The 16,471-nt window shown below is 44.1% G+C and overlaps 1 protein-coding gene across 13 annotated transcripts in view; it reads left to right on the forward strand.

Moving 5' to 3' along the window:
* srgap1a (SLIT-ROBO Rho GTPase activating protein 1a) overlaps positions 1-16,471 on the forward strand; it is a 324,530-nt gene that overhangs the window by 170,067 nt on the left and 137,992 nt on the right. For all 13 annotated transcript variants that reach the window (XM_073058740.1, XM_073058741.1, XM_073058748.1 and 10 more), the window contains exon 3: positions 7,092-7,254. In XM_073058740.1, coding sequence (XP_072914841.1) covers positions 7,092-7,254 — 163 coding nt within the window. The remainder of the gene's footprint in view (positions 1-7,091; positions 7,255-16,471) is intronic.

The following is a 16,471-nucleotide window of genomic DNA, read 5'->3' on the forward strand; positions in this document are numbered from 1 at the left end:
ATCCCAAATCTCCTCAAGCTCCTAATGAAGTGTAGTCACTGGCTTCTTCATGATTGTGTCAATATGTTGAGCCCAAGATTACTCCTCTGAGATGCTGGTGCCCGGGGTATTGAAGTTTTCTCATCACAAGATGCCCGGTCTCTGGCCTTAGAATCCATGTGACTGGTCCAGTTTTGCGTTTCTAGTCAGTTGTAATCCCACCTATCTTTAACTTGTTCTGTAGCCCTGCTCTTCAAGTACAGGCCCAAATACTGTTTGAAGGAGAAGTGTTCTGCCTCCATTCTCAAGCTGAAATATTCTTCAGTTTGTCTCGAGTCCTACCATTAATTCATTTAGTCGAACCCTGGTCTTAGCACCTGTGATAAGGGACGGTATGTGGTCTCAACCCGAGACATTAACAGTCACTTTGTTTCCACAGATGCTGCCCAAGTCCTCCAGTGACTTGTATTTCATGTCCTTTCAGTGAGACTGATTTGTGACTTAGCTCCATCTGCATGCTTTTTCTTTCCACTCTTAGTACTTTTGATTAATAAAATCATACCTGTCATTGCTCAGTTAAAAATTCAGTTTGTCCTTTTTGCCCTTTTCGTGGCCAATTAAAATGTAAACTGTTTGCCAGGCTATTAATTAATGTTTTTTTATACTTACTTGTACACTTTATCTACCTGGATTCTCCTCAGCTCAATGTGAATATGACTGCCAGTGAATTTCTTTATTATATTTTATATTCTGAGGTAATAAGGGGACCATTTGACCCAGTGAGTCAGAGTCAAACAGCATGGAAAAGGCCCCTTGGCCCAACTCGTCCTTGCCTGCTGTGTTGTCCAATGAACAAGTCCCATCTGCCTACGTTTAGCCCAAGGCTTTACACCTCTCCTATCCATGTGGCTATCTAGATGGCTTTTAAACATTGTTAATGTGCCTCCCTCAACTACTGTTTCTGGCAGCTCATCCCAAATATGTGCCACCCTTTGCATGAAGAAGCTGCCCCTGATGCCCCTTTTAAAACTCCTGTCTCTGATTTTAAACCTGTGCCCTCTTGTTTGTAGTACCCCTCCCTGGGACAGAAGAATATGTATTGTATTTCCATGTTTGCCTTCCCGAAGTATCACCTCACAGATGTTGGGATTAAATTCCATTTGTCACTGTCATGTCAAACCAACATTTGATTGATGTTCCGTTTTTCTTGCTCTCCACAACACCAGTTTTTTTTATCACCAGCATACAACCTATGCCAGCTCTATAAACATGATCAAAATCAATCTTAAATCCAAAGATGCAAAAGTGCATCATCTGTGCAAAGTCAGATCACGTGCAATGAAACATTGAAACATGCAGTGTAATGTATTGTTTGCACCGAGGATGTGTTGGAGACCTGCTCTGGCACCCCTAACATGCGGTCTTGGGGAGAACGTACAAACTCATTACAGACTGCAGTGGGACTGAAGCTGCTGCTGTAAAGTGTTACATTAATTGCCACGTTACTTCCTCTCAGTTAGTTCCCGGTAATCTGTTCTCTGCCACATGCCCATTAACTGCACCTTGTTATGCATTAACATATCGATGCAACAACTGGAGGTTGCCCCGAGTATCCTGCACTAGGGTTAATCTATACTTGGCCCGAATCTGCACATTTGAGTTCCAGGATTTGATCGGAGTGGGGTAGGGAATCAAAGTGGCAGACAGCGACAATCTCAGGGACACAGGCTCTCCTCAGGTTTCCCTGCCCCATGATGTTGCTCGTAAGTTGGTTGGTGTTATGCTGAATGCTGACAGCTAAGGCATTTGAATCAGAATCAGATGTATATTCACGGAGAACAGAACTTGTTTTGCAGCAGCTGTGCAGTGCTGGTGAGTGTCTTTAGTAATGGATGCTGCCTTCTTGTGGTACCACCTCCTCTATTGTGGGGAGGGTTGGAGCTGGCTGAGCGTACAACTCTCTGCAGCCTCTTGCAATCCAATGCATTGGAGCCTGCAACCAGTCAGAATGTTCTCCTCTGTCTGTCTGGAGAAATTTGCCAGTCTTTGATGACATAACCAATCTCCTCAAACTCATAGTGAAATATAGCTGCTGGTATGCGTTCTTTACGATTGTATTTTTTCTTTCCCTTTGTGGTTCTGCATCCTTTGTGATTTGTGTTGGGTCCAGGATAGATCTCCTGAGATGTTGACAGTCAGGAACGTGAAGCTGCACACCTTTTCCACGACTGGCCCCCTCGATGAGGACTGGAGTGCGTTCCCTTGACTTCCCCTTCCTGAAGTCCACCATTAGTTCCTTGGTCTTGATGACGTTGAGTAGGTGGTGGTGTTGTAACACCACCCGAGGTATCTCACTCCTGTACACCGTCTGGAGGTCAGGTGGATAATGGAACGTGGGTTAGGTAGTTTGGGGGGGGGGGTGCGTTTGTAGGTTTTACAAGTGGAAGTTGGCAAGTTCAACCCATGGGGCTGCTGCCTCACTGCACTGACCAGCCCATCTGCCCCCACCCCCCCCCCCCGCCGATGGCACACCAGGTGGCCTTGGTTTACACACAGGGTGAGCAGCTGGAACTCATCGCCAGGCTCCTCTGTATGAAAGCTTGGGGATTGGGGTGATCTGAGACAGGCCGCGTTGTTACTGATCCCCACGGGGCCGCTGTGGAAGAGGTTGGTCGAATGGGAGGGAAGGGCTTGGGCTGGCTGAGGACAGTCAGGTTGTGAGGGTGATTGGTAGAAGTTTGGAGTTGGGGAAGGAAAGTGAAGAATGCGTAAGGGGCGACTGAGTGGTGAACTGGTGAGCGCAGTTGGTGGGGAGCAGGAAGCCTAGCACGGGGAGAGGGGGCGGGGACATGGTGGTCAGACTGAGGAAGGGTAAGGGTTGGCATATGAATGAGGGATTGTGAAAGGCAGTGGACTTAGGAAAGGGCATCTGTGAACATTTTCATTCAGTGTTCCCACAGACTAAATTGAATCAAAACTAGAATTACCTCTTGCACAAGAGATTCTGCAGATTCTGGAAATCCAGACTAACACACACAATATGCTGGAGGAACTCAGCAGGTCAGGCAGTGTCTATGGAAAGGGATGAACAGTTGACGTTTCGGCACGATACCCTTCATCAGTTCTGGCAAGAAAGGGGAACTAGTCAGAAATAGAAGGTGGGGGGAGGGGAAGGAGTACAAGCTAGAAGGTGATAGGTGAGACCATAAGATATAGGAGCAGAATTAGGCCATTTGGCCCATCGAGTCTGCTCCGCCACTTCATCATGGCTGGTCCATTTTTCCTCTCAGCCCTAATCTCTAGGCTTCTCCCCATATCCCTTCATGCCCTGATAATCACGAATCTATCAACTTCTGCCTTAAATGTACCCAATGACTTTGCCTCCGCAGCCATCTGTGGCAATGAATTCCACAGATTCACCACCCTCTGGATAAAGAAATTAATCCACATCTCATTTTAGGTGGACATTCCTCTATTCTGAGGCTGTAACTTCCTACTAATTCCCAGTTCTCTAACGTCCCACTAATCTTTGCTCTATTATGTGCCCTCTCTTTGGCTTTTATATTGGTTTTGACTTCTCCTGTCAGCCTGGGTTGTGTCATCTTGCCTTTAAATTACTTCTTCTTTGGGATTATCTACTATGCACCTACCAAATTACTCCCAGAAATTCCAGCCATTGCTGCTAGTGTTCCTTTCCAATCAATTTTGGTCAGCTCCTCTCTCATGTCTCTGTAATTCCCTTTACTCCACTATAACACTGATACGTCTGACTTTAGCTTCTCCTTTTCAAATTGCAGGGTGAATTCAATCATATCATGATCACTGCCTCTCAGGTTTCCTTTGCCTTAAGCTCTCTAATCAATTCCGGTTCATTGCATAACACCCAATCCAGAATGGCTGATCCCTGAGTGGACTCAACCACAAGCTGCTCTGTGAAGTAATCTTATAGGCATTCTACAAATTCTCCCTCTTGGGACTGAGCTCCAACCTAATTTTCCTAATTAACATGCATATTGAAATTCCTCCATGACTCTCGTAACATTATCCTTTTGACATGCATTTTCTACCTCCCATTGTTATTTGTAGACCAGATCTTTACCACTGTTTGGAGATCTGTATGTACCTCCCATAAGGGTCTTCATATCCTTGCAGTTTCTTAGCTCTACCCACAACGATTCTACACCTTCTAATCCTATATCACCATTTCTAATGATTTGATTACAACATAGCCGCCCCATTCCCTCAGCCGACTTACCTGTCCATTCAATACAATGTTCCGGTGTAACCCGTTCCTTTTGTACCGGTTATACCTTCCCCAGAAGAGATCTCAATGATCTGGGTATCTAAAGCCCTGCCCCCTGCACCAGTTCCTGAGCTATGCATTCATCTGCCAGATCATCCTATTCTTACCCTCAGAGGTGCGTGACAGAGGTAAACAATCCCAAGATTGCTATCCTGGAGGTCCTGCTTTTCGCTTTCTACCTAGCATCTCTAAAACATCCCTCAGGATCTCCTCATCTTTCCTACCTATGTCATTGGTGCCAATATGCACCAAGCCTTCTTGCTGCTCATCCTCCCCCTTTAGCATGTCCTGGACCCGATCTGAGACAACCCTGACCTTCACAGGGGTACGCTGCACTGGCTGCCCATCTCCCGTCCTCCTCCTGACAGTCACCCGGTTTCCTGCCTCCTGCAGCCTAAGAGTGACCACCTCCCTGTAGCTCCTATCTGTCATTTCCTCAGTCTCCCTCCCGTAAGAGCCGGAGGTCAGTGGGCTGCAGATCCAGCTCCCCAACACATTCTCTGAGGAGCTGCAGCTGGTGCAGATCTGGTTATCCGGGAGTCTGGAGATCACCCAGAATTGCCACACACAAATCACTTCAACCTCGGACCAAATGAAAGTGCTGCTGCTTCTTGTGTTCCCGCTTACTGATTGGGCGTGAAAGGAAGGTGTGTGGGGATGAAGTGAGAAGCTGGGAGGTGATAGGTGGAAAAGGCAGAGTGCTGAAGAAGGAGGAATCTGACAGGAGAGGAGAGTGGACCATGATCAAAAGGAAAGGGGGAGCGGTGCCAGAGGGAGGTGATAGGCAGGTAGGGACAACAGAACAGGTGAGAGGGGAGCCAGACAGGGGAATTACCAGTAGTTATAGTAATTGATAATAGTTTGAGGGATAAAACCAGCTGAAATGTCTAATAATTCAAGATTCAAGATTGTTTGATGTCATTTTCTGTACACAAGTATAAAAAGAATAAAATAATTGTTACTCCAGATTTGATATTAAACAATCTTGAATCTTGATTTATTATACATTTCAGCTGGTTTTATCACTCAAACTATTATCAATTACAAAATAAAACACAAAAGAAAAAGAACATAAATATAATAAAAATACACAATAAATATGAATACTTAATATAGCTTATATACATATTGATAGTATGTCCATAGAGTGGTGCTAGGCCGTACATAAGGTGACTGACAGGAAGTAATAAAGTAGTGGTGGAGTTAGTGGGTGGAGGTGTTGATCAGCTGACTGCTTGGGGAAGGAACTGTCTGAGTCTGGTGACCCTGGTGTGGATGCTGTGTAGCTTTTTCCCTGATAGGAGTGGGACAGGCAGTCCATGAGCAGGGTGGCTGCCTGATACTTTAGAGTATTGAAGTCAGTCTAACATTGGATGGGTCTTAGGAAGTGAACCTTGTTCTGGAGGCCTGATGTCACCTTGTCACAGAGTCACAGAATCCTGGGGTAATACAGTACAGATGCAGTGTCTCTCTGCCTGCTAGCAGTGTACTCCAACCCTGGGAAAAAGACGGTGACTGTGCACCTTATCCATACCTCTCTTTATCATATAAACTTCTATCTGGTCAACCGTCATTCCGTCCGAGGTATAAAGATCCACCTTGGCCAACCTCTCCCTATAACTCAGGCCCTCCAGTCCAGGCACCCTCTCCGGCTTGCCAATGTCTTTCCAACAAGACCAAAATTGGACCCAGTTACCCCATGTGTAGTTTCACCAATGCCCCTACTGCTAAACTCGATGCCCTTACTGTTGAAGGTGATACTGTGGAATTTATTGCCACGGACATCTGTGGAGGTCATTTAATTGGGTATATTTAAAGCAGAGGTCAAAGGTTACAGGGAGATGGTAGGAGAATGGGATTGAGAGGGATCAACCATGACGGAATGGCAGAGCAGACTCGAAGGGCCGAATGGCATAAATCTTTTCCTATGTCATCTTAAGGCCAGTGTGCCATGTACTGTTTTCACCACCCTGTGTAAAGGGTCTGTGTATGACTTCATTAGAGAACGAAATAACCAAACTGGATTTAGTGGCACACTTGGTATTTAACCTGTAGCCTGAACACCTGGAGCAATGATAAAGAAATATGATTCAAACGCCTCCGCAAATGATCTGGCAAAACTTAATGCTGCAAATGATAAACACAAGAGATTCTGCCGATGTTGGAAATCCAGAGCAACACACACAGCATGCTGCAGGATTTCAGCAAGTCAGGCAGCATCTATGAAGGGGAATAAACAGTGGACTTTTCGGGCCAAAGCTCTTCACCAGGACTGTTCTTTCCTCTCCATAGATGCTGCCTGACCTGCTGAGTTTCTGCAACATTTGTGTGTGTTGCTATGCTGCAAATTACCGCTATCAGAGTGTTGGTACAACTCTCTGGCCCTCTGTGTTTCTCGAAATGCCTCTAAAATGGGCTATCAAAGCCAAATGTAATGGTAATTAAGGTAGGTATTAAATACACTAGGTTTATTCTGTGAATATTCAAAAGTGCATGTTGTCTAAGCACAAGAGGTTCTGCTGATGCTTGAAATCCAGAGTAAGACACACAAATGTTGGAGGAGGAGGAGGAGGAGTCAGGAGCGTGGGGTTGCGAGGGTTAATAAATCAGTCATGATGGAATGGCAGGGCAGAGTTGCTGAGTTCCCTAGCATTTTGTGTGTCGTATTTGTGATCTATCTAATATGGGTCAATAGTTAGTGCTTATTTGATTTGTAGTACTCTAGATTGAATGTCTTAATTACAAAAATGCTGTGGTGTGAGAGGAATAACTGCATGACTTTTAACTTTATTTTTTTTCTCTTTGCTAGGAAAGACCAGAATCTTCTGTCCCCAGTAAATTGTTGGTACTTACTTTTGAACCAAGTCAGGAGAGAAAGCAAAGACCACGCAACCTTGAGTGACATCTATCTAAACAATGTCATCATGCGTTTTATGCAGATTAGTGAGGACTCTACAAGACTCTTCAAAAAGGTAAATTAGGTTCACATGCCACGTTTTGAATGACTCTGAGCTTTCATATATTAGCAATTTTCTTTTTGATTTAGCAACAGATCAAATTTGCAAATCGAAAACCAAAGGCAAGATGTAATGGATTCCTAGAGCTGGGAACGGTCTGATATTGGTGTTATCACATGTGCAGCAAAAAGCTTTTGTTTCGCTTGCCATCCAGACAGACCGTGACATGCAGTATGTAGTTACATCAGGGTGGTGAAAGGAAAACACAGTGCAGAATATAGTAAACATGAGTAAGTCTGCCGATGCTGGAAATCTAAAGCAGCACACAGAAAGAGGCAGGAATTCAGCATCATGGAAGTGAATGGCCAGCCGACGTTTCGGGCCGAGACCCTTCTTCAGGACTGGAAAGGAAGGGAGAAGATGCCAGAATAAAAAGGTGGGGGGGAGAGGAAGGAGGATAGCTAGAAAGAGATGGGAGAAGCCAGGTGGGTGGGAAAAATATAGCGCTGGAGAGAAGGAATCTGAAATGAGAGGAGAGTGGACCATAGGAGAAAGGGAAGGAGGAGGGTTTCAGGGGAATGTGATAGGCAGAAGAGGTAACAGGCCAGAGTGGGGAATAGAAGAAGAGGGGAGAAGGAGGGAAAAGTTTTTTTTACCAGATTCATGCCATCAGGTTGGAGGCTACCCGGACGGAATATAAGGTGTTGCTTCTCCACCCTGAGGGTGGTCTCATCTTGGCACAAGAGGAGGCCATGGACTATCATGTCAAAACAGGAATGGGAATTGGAATTAAAATGTTTGGCCATGGGGAAATGGTGGACTGACTAGAGGTGCTTGATGAAGCAGCCCCCCAATTTACAACGGGTCTCACCAGTGTAGAGGAGGTTGCATCAGGAGCACCAAACGCAATAGACAACCCCAGCAGATTCGCAGTTGAGGTGTTGTCTCATTTGGAAAGACTTTTTGGGGCCCTGAATGGAGGGAGGAAGGAGGTGAATAGGCAGATGTAGCACTTAAGCAGTTTGTAGGGATAAGTGCCGTGAAGGAGGTTAGGGTGAAGAGATGAATGGCCAAGGGAATCATGGAGGTAGTGATTCCTGCGGAAAGTGGAGGAGGGGGAGGTAAAGATACGTCTGGTGTTAGGATCCCTTTGGAGATGGCAGAAGTTACGGAGGATGATGTGTTGGATATGGAGGCCGATGAGGTGGTAGCTAAAGACAAGAGGAGCCCCAGCACCGTTAATGTGGAGGGAAGATGGGGTGACCATGGCTGCTTGAGAAATGAAGGAGATGTGGGTGAGGGCAGCATTAATGATGGAGGAAGGGAAACCCTGCTCTTCGAAGGAGGAGGAAATCTCTGATGTCCTGGAATGGAAAGCCACATCCTGGGAACAGATACAGCAAAGATGAAGGAACTGAGAAAAGGGAATTACATATTTACAGGAGACATAGTGGGAAGACATATAAGCAAGGTTGGGATCGGTAGATATATAAAAGATGTCAGTCGACAGTTTGTCTCCTGAGATGGAGTTAGAGAAAGGGGAAGGAGGTGTCAGAAATGGACCAAGTGAATTTAAGGGCAGGGTTAGAGGCAAAGTTGATGAAATTGATGAGCTCAGCGTGGGTGCATGAAGCAGCACCAATGCAGTCGTCAATGTAGCGCAGAAAAAATTAGGGAGCATCACCGGGAAAGGCTTGGAACATGAACTGTTCTACGTAGCCAACAAAGAGGCATGTATAGCTGGAGCTCACGTGGCTACCCCTAGAGAATGAAGAAAGTGGGAAGAGCTGAAGGAGAAGTCATTGAGGGTGAGGACCAGTTTTGCCAGATCAATGGTTCTGACATACCTTCTGCCTCAGGCCCAACATCACAGAGGGCATCTCCCTCAGAAGGCTTTTGAGAGTCTGGGGGGAAGCCGTGCTTCATCTTCCTAGGATTCATCCATTGAGACACAGATTGATTCACTCCTTATAGGACAGGTTAGGTGGGGCCCATGTCCTTAAAGACTCAGTGCATTAAATAGGCTTGAATGTAGATAAGTCAGGACCTGTGAAACCCATGATCTGTTGGTTTAGATGGTGCCTTGGTAGTGTAGTGGTTAGCGTGATGTTGTTACAGCTCGGTACATCGGAGTTCGGATTTCAATCCAGGTGTCCTCGGTAAGGACTCTTGTGCGTTCTCCCTGTGGAATGTGTGGGTTTTCTCCAGGTGCTCTGGTTTCTTCCCATAGTCCAAAGATGTACTGGGTAGTAGGATAATTGGAAATTGTAAGTTGCTGCCTGATTAGGTTAGGATTAACTCGGTGGTGTCGGGGCTTGGCTGGAAGGACTGGAAGGGGCTGTTTCACACTTTATTTGTGATTGATTGAATGAATAAATAAACAAACAAACAGATTGACAAATAAATAAATTAATTTCAATGATAAAACTGAAAGGACTGCATGCTAATGGTGCGTGTGGCTGAAATGCAAGTATTCGCTGTCTTGGCTACATGGTGATATTTTAAACAATTCCACAGGAGAAGCACAGTTCCCCTTTGTTTGAACAAGGCTAGATTCCGCAATGTCAGCCAATTACCTGTCATCATTAAAGCAGCAAGAATTTACATACCCTCTCGTTCGGAGCAAGGTCTGAATGGAAAGGAATGAATGGAAGGTCACAGTAAAGCCTACAATAGCTAAATTTTTCCTGTCTTGCTCTGTTATCTCATCACAAATAGACAATCTCTGGTAATGCTGGGCACAGAAACATAAAGGTTAGTTTTGTTTGTACATGTACATCGAAACATGGAGTGAAATGCGTTGTTCCTTCGAGGCAAATCAAATCAGCAGGGTTTGTGCTGGGCCGCCCACAAGTGTCTCCACAATTCTGGTGCCGACACAGCATGGCCATAACCCATTAGTCCTAACCATACGTCTTTGGAATGTGGCAGGAATCTGGAGTGTGATGGTATTGGGTTTGCTGACCATGAAGTTCTAAACTCGAACAAAGACCTTAACCGTGATCCAATATAGTTAGCAGTGAGTATACTCACTAAAAGGAGATTATACTGTACCTATCTACTTTTCAAAGACTAGTTCACTTCCCTCTTTATCGTCCATGGCAAGTTTAGCCACCAATATCCACATTTCAGTGGTGGGTCTCACATCGTTTACCAGCGAGGAGATGCTTCCAGCTGACAAAATAGTTCAAACACAGTTCATTTATTTTCAATAATGCTCATTTAAATGCAGACAAAATTCTTAAAACACATTTAAAGCTCAGAGATTTTCTATCTTATATAGGTTTTTCAAATTACAAACAATTTCAATAACACAAAGAATTGGAACAGCTTGTTCCCCTCTGCCATCTGATTCCTTGAACCTGTGAACACTACCTCACTTTTAAAATATATATTATTTCAATTTTAGCACAATTTTTAATCTATTCAATATACGTATGCTGTAATTGATTTATTAATTATTCTTATTATTTTATTATTTTTTCTTCTATATTCTGTATTGCATTGAACTGCTGCTGCTAAGTTAACAAATTTCACGACACATACTGGTGATAATAAACCTGATTCTGATTCTGAATTTCCAAAATTCAGATACAATTCCTATAAGCTAAAAAGAGAATAAATGAGCTGCAGGCAAACAAATCTTCCATCACAGGAATCAAAGGCAGAGGAATTGATGTTTCTGACCATTCCTAATAAGCCTGACTGCTTTCTACATTTATATGTTTTCTGCCACTTGGGTGACTTTACAAGTATATAATAACAGTCTAAAAGCTTCTGGAGACAGAGTTTCCAGATTCCTACAATTAATGCTGTGAAGCTGAATCTTTGAATATACAAACCTTCCAGCTATTAACAGATCAGCTATTTGATGTGTTAAGTGATAATATCAATTGAGACTGCATCTGCAAGCTTTGTTGAACTAATTAACCTAGCTAGGTTGCCTGATTTGAAATTAAATAACCCCATTGTTTTGCATTGCAACTCTTGAGAACTCAGCTCAGGTGCTGTGACCAGCATTCTGTGTTCTATAGACAGTATGTTTGTTTGCAAAGTTGTCCTTTTAACTTCAGACTGATTATTGCTTCCCATTAACATGAAGAACTGAAGACTGGCTCTTGTTTATGACAAGAAGCGAAACCAAGAATATTGTTTGGAGGTTTATCTTACTCAAAAATGACCCTTTTGATCTCTAGAAGTTTCAGCTGCTATGTTAGAGAGCAAAGCTTGGCAAAAAAAGAAAAGAAGGCCCATTGGCCTTGGACAGTGAATGTCCATCACAGGCACAATTGCCAACAGTTATATAGAAGCTGCCAGAACGGCTGTTCATCCCGTTCTCTCCATACTGACTAAATTTCCCATCTAACCTAATTCCACTTGCTCATGTTTGCCCCAAAGCCTTCTCTATCCCTTTCCTGTCCAAGTACCTATCCAAGCACCTTATAAGTATCATTAATATATCTACCTCCGGCAGCTACTTCCATGTACTGGCCACCCTCTGAGTGAGAAAGTTGCTCCCCTGATCTCTATTAACTCTCTCCCCTCTCACCTTAAATCTATGCCCCCTGTTTTTTGAGGACACAAGTTTAAACGGGAGGGGAAAAGGCAGGGTGAAAGACTGTGTGCACCTCTATAAGATCTCTCCAATCGCTGCTCTTCTTCCTATGCTCCAGTGAAAGAGGCTCCAAACTGCTCAGTCTCCGTCTATAACTCACTCCTGTAAGTCCCCACAACATCCTCACAGATCTCCTGCGCACTCTTTCCAGCTTAATTGTAATGAGTTCTTAGTGCCTGTGTGGGGCGCTGGAGAGCATTGGGCTCTGAGGTTTTTAGAGCATCTAAATTTGTTACTTATTTTTAATAATGATGGTTGTTAATCATTTAGAGTTCTTTGTGTTTTTCTCCAGCGACTCACTCTTTGTAATACTGTCTCCGGGTACCTTCTGGTTTAAGCTTGTCAAGTTTAGTTTGTTAGGCTCAGGAATTCCATGTTATTTGTTTTATTTAAGCAGATGCCTGATTAGCGCTAATCGCGGGGTCCTAGTTTTGAGAATGTTACTTCTTGCAATGTCGTTCAGCCGAGCCATCGATGTTCTTTTGAAATTATGATTGCCCTCACTGCCGTCTCTACATCAGAGTCTGTCTTTCCTCAGCACTCGGGTTCCGATATTGCCAGCGCACATTGTGACATTAATGGCATCTTTCCGATAGCAGGGTAACCAAAACTAAACATAGTGTTCCAGATGCAGCCTCACCAGTGTCTTGTACATCTGCATCATAACTTCCCAACTTCTATAATTCCACATCCAAAAACATGCGGTTTGGTAGGTTAACTGATCACTAAAATTGCCTCTAGTCTGTAGGTGAGTGGTAGATTTCCGGGGAGTTGAAAGGAAGATACTGAATATTGAAAACTTAGATAGAGTGGACGTGCAGAGGATGTTTCCAAAAGTAGTAGAGTCTAGGACCAAAGGGCACAGGCTCAAAAGAGAAGGCTGTCTCTTTAGGACAGAGGTGAGGAGGAAAGTCTTTAATCAAGAGGGTGGTGAGTCTGTGGAATTCATTGCCACAGACAGCTTTGGAGTCCAAGTCATTGAGTATATTTAACGCAGAGGTTGATAGGTTCTAGATCTGTAAGTGTGTCAAAGGTTACAGGGAGAAGGCAGGAGAATGAGGTTGAAAGGGAAAAGAAATCAGCCATGGTCAACTGACAGAGCAGTCTTGATGGGCCAAAAGGCCTAATTGCACTCCTATGTTTTATGTACTGCAGTTTCTTTGTAACTGCAACTTTATATTCTGCATTCTGTTTTCGATGTATTGATGTATGGCATGACCTGGATGGCATACAAACCAAGTGCTTTTCACTGTATCGGTACATGTGAGAATAATAAAAAGTCAAAGCTGAGTTAATTGTCATCGTCACAAATATGAGTGTGCGCAGGTGCAGTGAAAAGCTTACTTGCAGAGGCATCACAGGCACAGAGCATCGGATAAGCAGCATTCACAAGAAAAACAAACTAAGCGCAACTTTTACATGAAAGAACATAATAAGAAAGAAAGTCCCTTTTAGTGGCAAGTGGTATATTGTTATACTGCATTTGGAGTTGTATCAGTTGGTTCCAGAGCCAGGTCATTGAAAAGAAGTAGATGATCCTGAACCTGGCGGGGTGTGACTACAGGCTTCTGTACCTCTTGCCTGATGGGAGCTGTGAGGAGATGCTGTGCCCTGGCGTTGGAGATCTTTGATGATCAATGTTGCCTTCTTGAGGCAGCACCTCTTGTCAATGGATTGTGGGAAGGGATGTACCTTTCAAGTAGTGGGCAAGGTCCTCCACTCTCTGCAGCTTCTTCCATTTCTGCACATTTGAATTGCTATACCAGACCGTGTTGGAACCAGTCGCAACACACTCAGCAGCACATCCGCACAACTTTGTTACAGAAGTTGGTTAAGTGGTTCGGTGACAAGCTGAACCTCATAAGAAACCCCGGCCTGCTTTCCTTGTGATTGCGTTTATGTGTAGGACCCAGGACCGTTCAAGTGATATGTTAATTAATGCAGCTGACTCACTCCACTACTGATTCCCCAGTGTAGACTGGCACAAGTCCGTCCTTCATCCCCTTTCTGATGTCAACAATCAGTTCTTTGGTTTAAGTGATGTTGAACGAGAGGTGGTTGTTGTGGCATCACTCAGCCACGTGTCCTGTCTTGCTCCGGTAAGTTGACTGATCATCACCTGTAACAGTGGTTTACAAATCAGCAGTCAATAGTTGGGCCTCAGTTCTCGCTACTGTTGTAAGGAATTTTGTACATTTTCCCTCTGACCTTGTGGGTTTCCCCCGGGTGCTCTGCTTTCCCTCCTGTCCAGAGACATACCGGGAAGGTTAATTGGTCATTGTAAATTGCCCGGTAATTAGGTTAGGATTAATCCGGGTTCCTGCTTGCCTCAAATGGCTGGAAGGGACTACTCCACTAAACAACTAAATAAAGACATATTTGGACAGGTACATGGATAGGAAGGGGTGAGAGGGCTATGGAAACTCGGGAAAATAGGGACACAGAAGACTGCAGATGTTAGAATCCAGAGAAATGCGCAAGATGTTGGAGATGCATGGTGGCTCAAGCAGCATTTGTGGAGGGAGATGGAATGTTGACATTTTGAATCGAGGCCCTTTGTCAGGGGTCTCGACCCGAAGCATTGACTGTCCATTTACCTCCACGGATGCTGCCTGATCCTCTTGAGTTCCTCCAGCTTCTTGTTTGTTGCTTCAGGCCAATGGGACCATGGTTGGGTTGAGTCCGATCTTGGCAATTTATTTGCAAACGTTTCATCACCATACCAGGAGACATCATCAGTGTGCTATTAGTTGTGGCGTGTCCTCTGAATGCTTGGTCTTTATATATTTATCAATCAGCTGATTGGTCATCATAATGGAAACTCAGTTGTGATGTAGGGAGGAATTCTTGTCAACTGATTGGTTGTGTGGCGAACTTCGTGAACTGTGGTCTGGATTTTGCCTGCATTGGCTGGTAAATAGGATCAAGGTCTACGTGCCTGTTTACAGAATTGTTCAAGGAAAGTCATGCTTCTGGGAATTCTCTTGCATGCCGTGTGTTTGCTTGAGCCGTGACTTTCACTGATGCCCAGTTCAATTTGAGCTTCTCTCGATCTACAAGGGTATTTCCAATGAAACCAGCCCAGGTAGGGCACCTTGCTCAGCATGGAGGAGTTGGACCAAAGGGCACATTTCCGTTTCGTTTGACTCTACGACTTTTATGTGCGCAAGTACAAGTTCTGCAGGTATTCGTTCCAACCCAGAGGCAGACTGGTTTCCAGTCTCCCGTTCTTCAACCCAGGCTACCTGCTAGGGATCCAGGATTACAGAAATAGCTCTGTGGCATATTAAAAATGCAATGGGCTCATGAAAAACCAATGAGCACAGAGCTTTTTAGAGAAAGCTTTTCTGTCTAAAAGTGAATGAATGCAGAAACTGTGGTTTAAAATAAATCAGCCTTTGATCCCAGGTGGTGTGATTGTAATGTGTGCCTAGTTCAGATTTAGAAACATAATGACAGTAACTCCAGAATGTTTTGAGCAGGCAATCAGAGGCAGGCACTTACTGCTTCACTCAACACCAGGTAACCACAGTCTAAGCTGTTTCTCGGATGTCTGTCTCCCTCACAAAATTGCATAGAGTCACCTGGACATTTGGTACAACTGTCTCTGCATCATAGAAATGTTATGCCACAGACAGAGGCCATTCAGTCCACCAAGCCTATACTAACGCAATCCTCTTAGTCCCATTCCCCTGTACTTTCACCATAATTCTGAAAATTATACCCTCATTTGCCTGTATTCAATATGCTTTTGAAGATATCAGTTCTGATCTAAAACTAGTTAATAACAATGCGAACATTCTCATCTTCATGCTGAACTCTTCTCCGGATGATTTGATGTCTCGGTCAATGGGAGCTGTTGAAATGATGATTGAAAATTTAAAAAAACTGCACATGCTGGAAGCCTAAAATGAAAACTAGGTGTACTGGTATACCCAGCAGGTCAGATAGCATCTGTGGATGGAGAAACAGCCAGTGCTTCAGGTGTAAGATCCTGGACTGTTGACTGTCGGAGGGTATCAGACCTGAAATGTTGACTGTTTTTCTCTCTCCAGTGATGCCGCCTGCTCTGGTGAGCGATTCCAGTATTTTCTGTCTTATTGCTGGGCTTTGATTGTGATTATTCTGTTCAAAAGAATCTCTGCCTTAGTCAGTGTATTCTAGATTCTAATCACCCAGACTTAAAGAGGGATATTTTTCCTCATTTCATTTACACAAACTTTATTCAGTCCTCATAACTTTATATGCCTCAGTGTTCCAGCCTCCTCTGTTCCAAAGAATTTAACTGCTAACTATGCCTATTTAATCTTTCATCATAGCTGCAGTGTTCTAGCTCTGACAGTACTGTTCCCGCTAAGCTGTGCGGGTGCGTGGCCATGCACTAACTGAAATGCTCCCGTGCTCTTGTCCTTGTGGCCGCACTACTGGGAAAAAGACAGACGAGAAAAAGTTTATGAAACATGAAAGATTTGTGTTGTACTGAATTTCAATATACCCTTCAATTAAATAAAATCAAAAGAATGTGATTTTTCAATTTTCATTCTAAATATTCATAGTGTGCATATTACAAAAAAAACCCATTTAAAGTGCCTCACAGTTTCCAGGCTGTGTGAAAAC

Source organism: Hemitrygon akajei, chromosome 10 (genome assembly GCF_048418815.1).
Source record: "Hemitrygon akajei chromosome 10, sHemAka1.3, whole genome shotgun sequence".
Lineage (NCBI taxonomy): Eukaryota > Metazoa > Chordata > Chondrichthyes > Myliobatiformes > Dasyatidae > Hemitrygon > Hemitrygon akajei.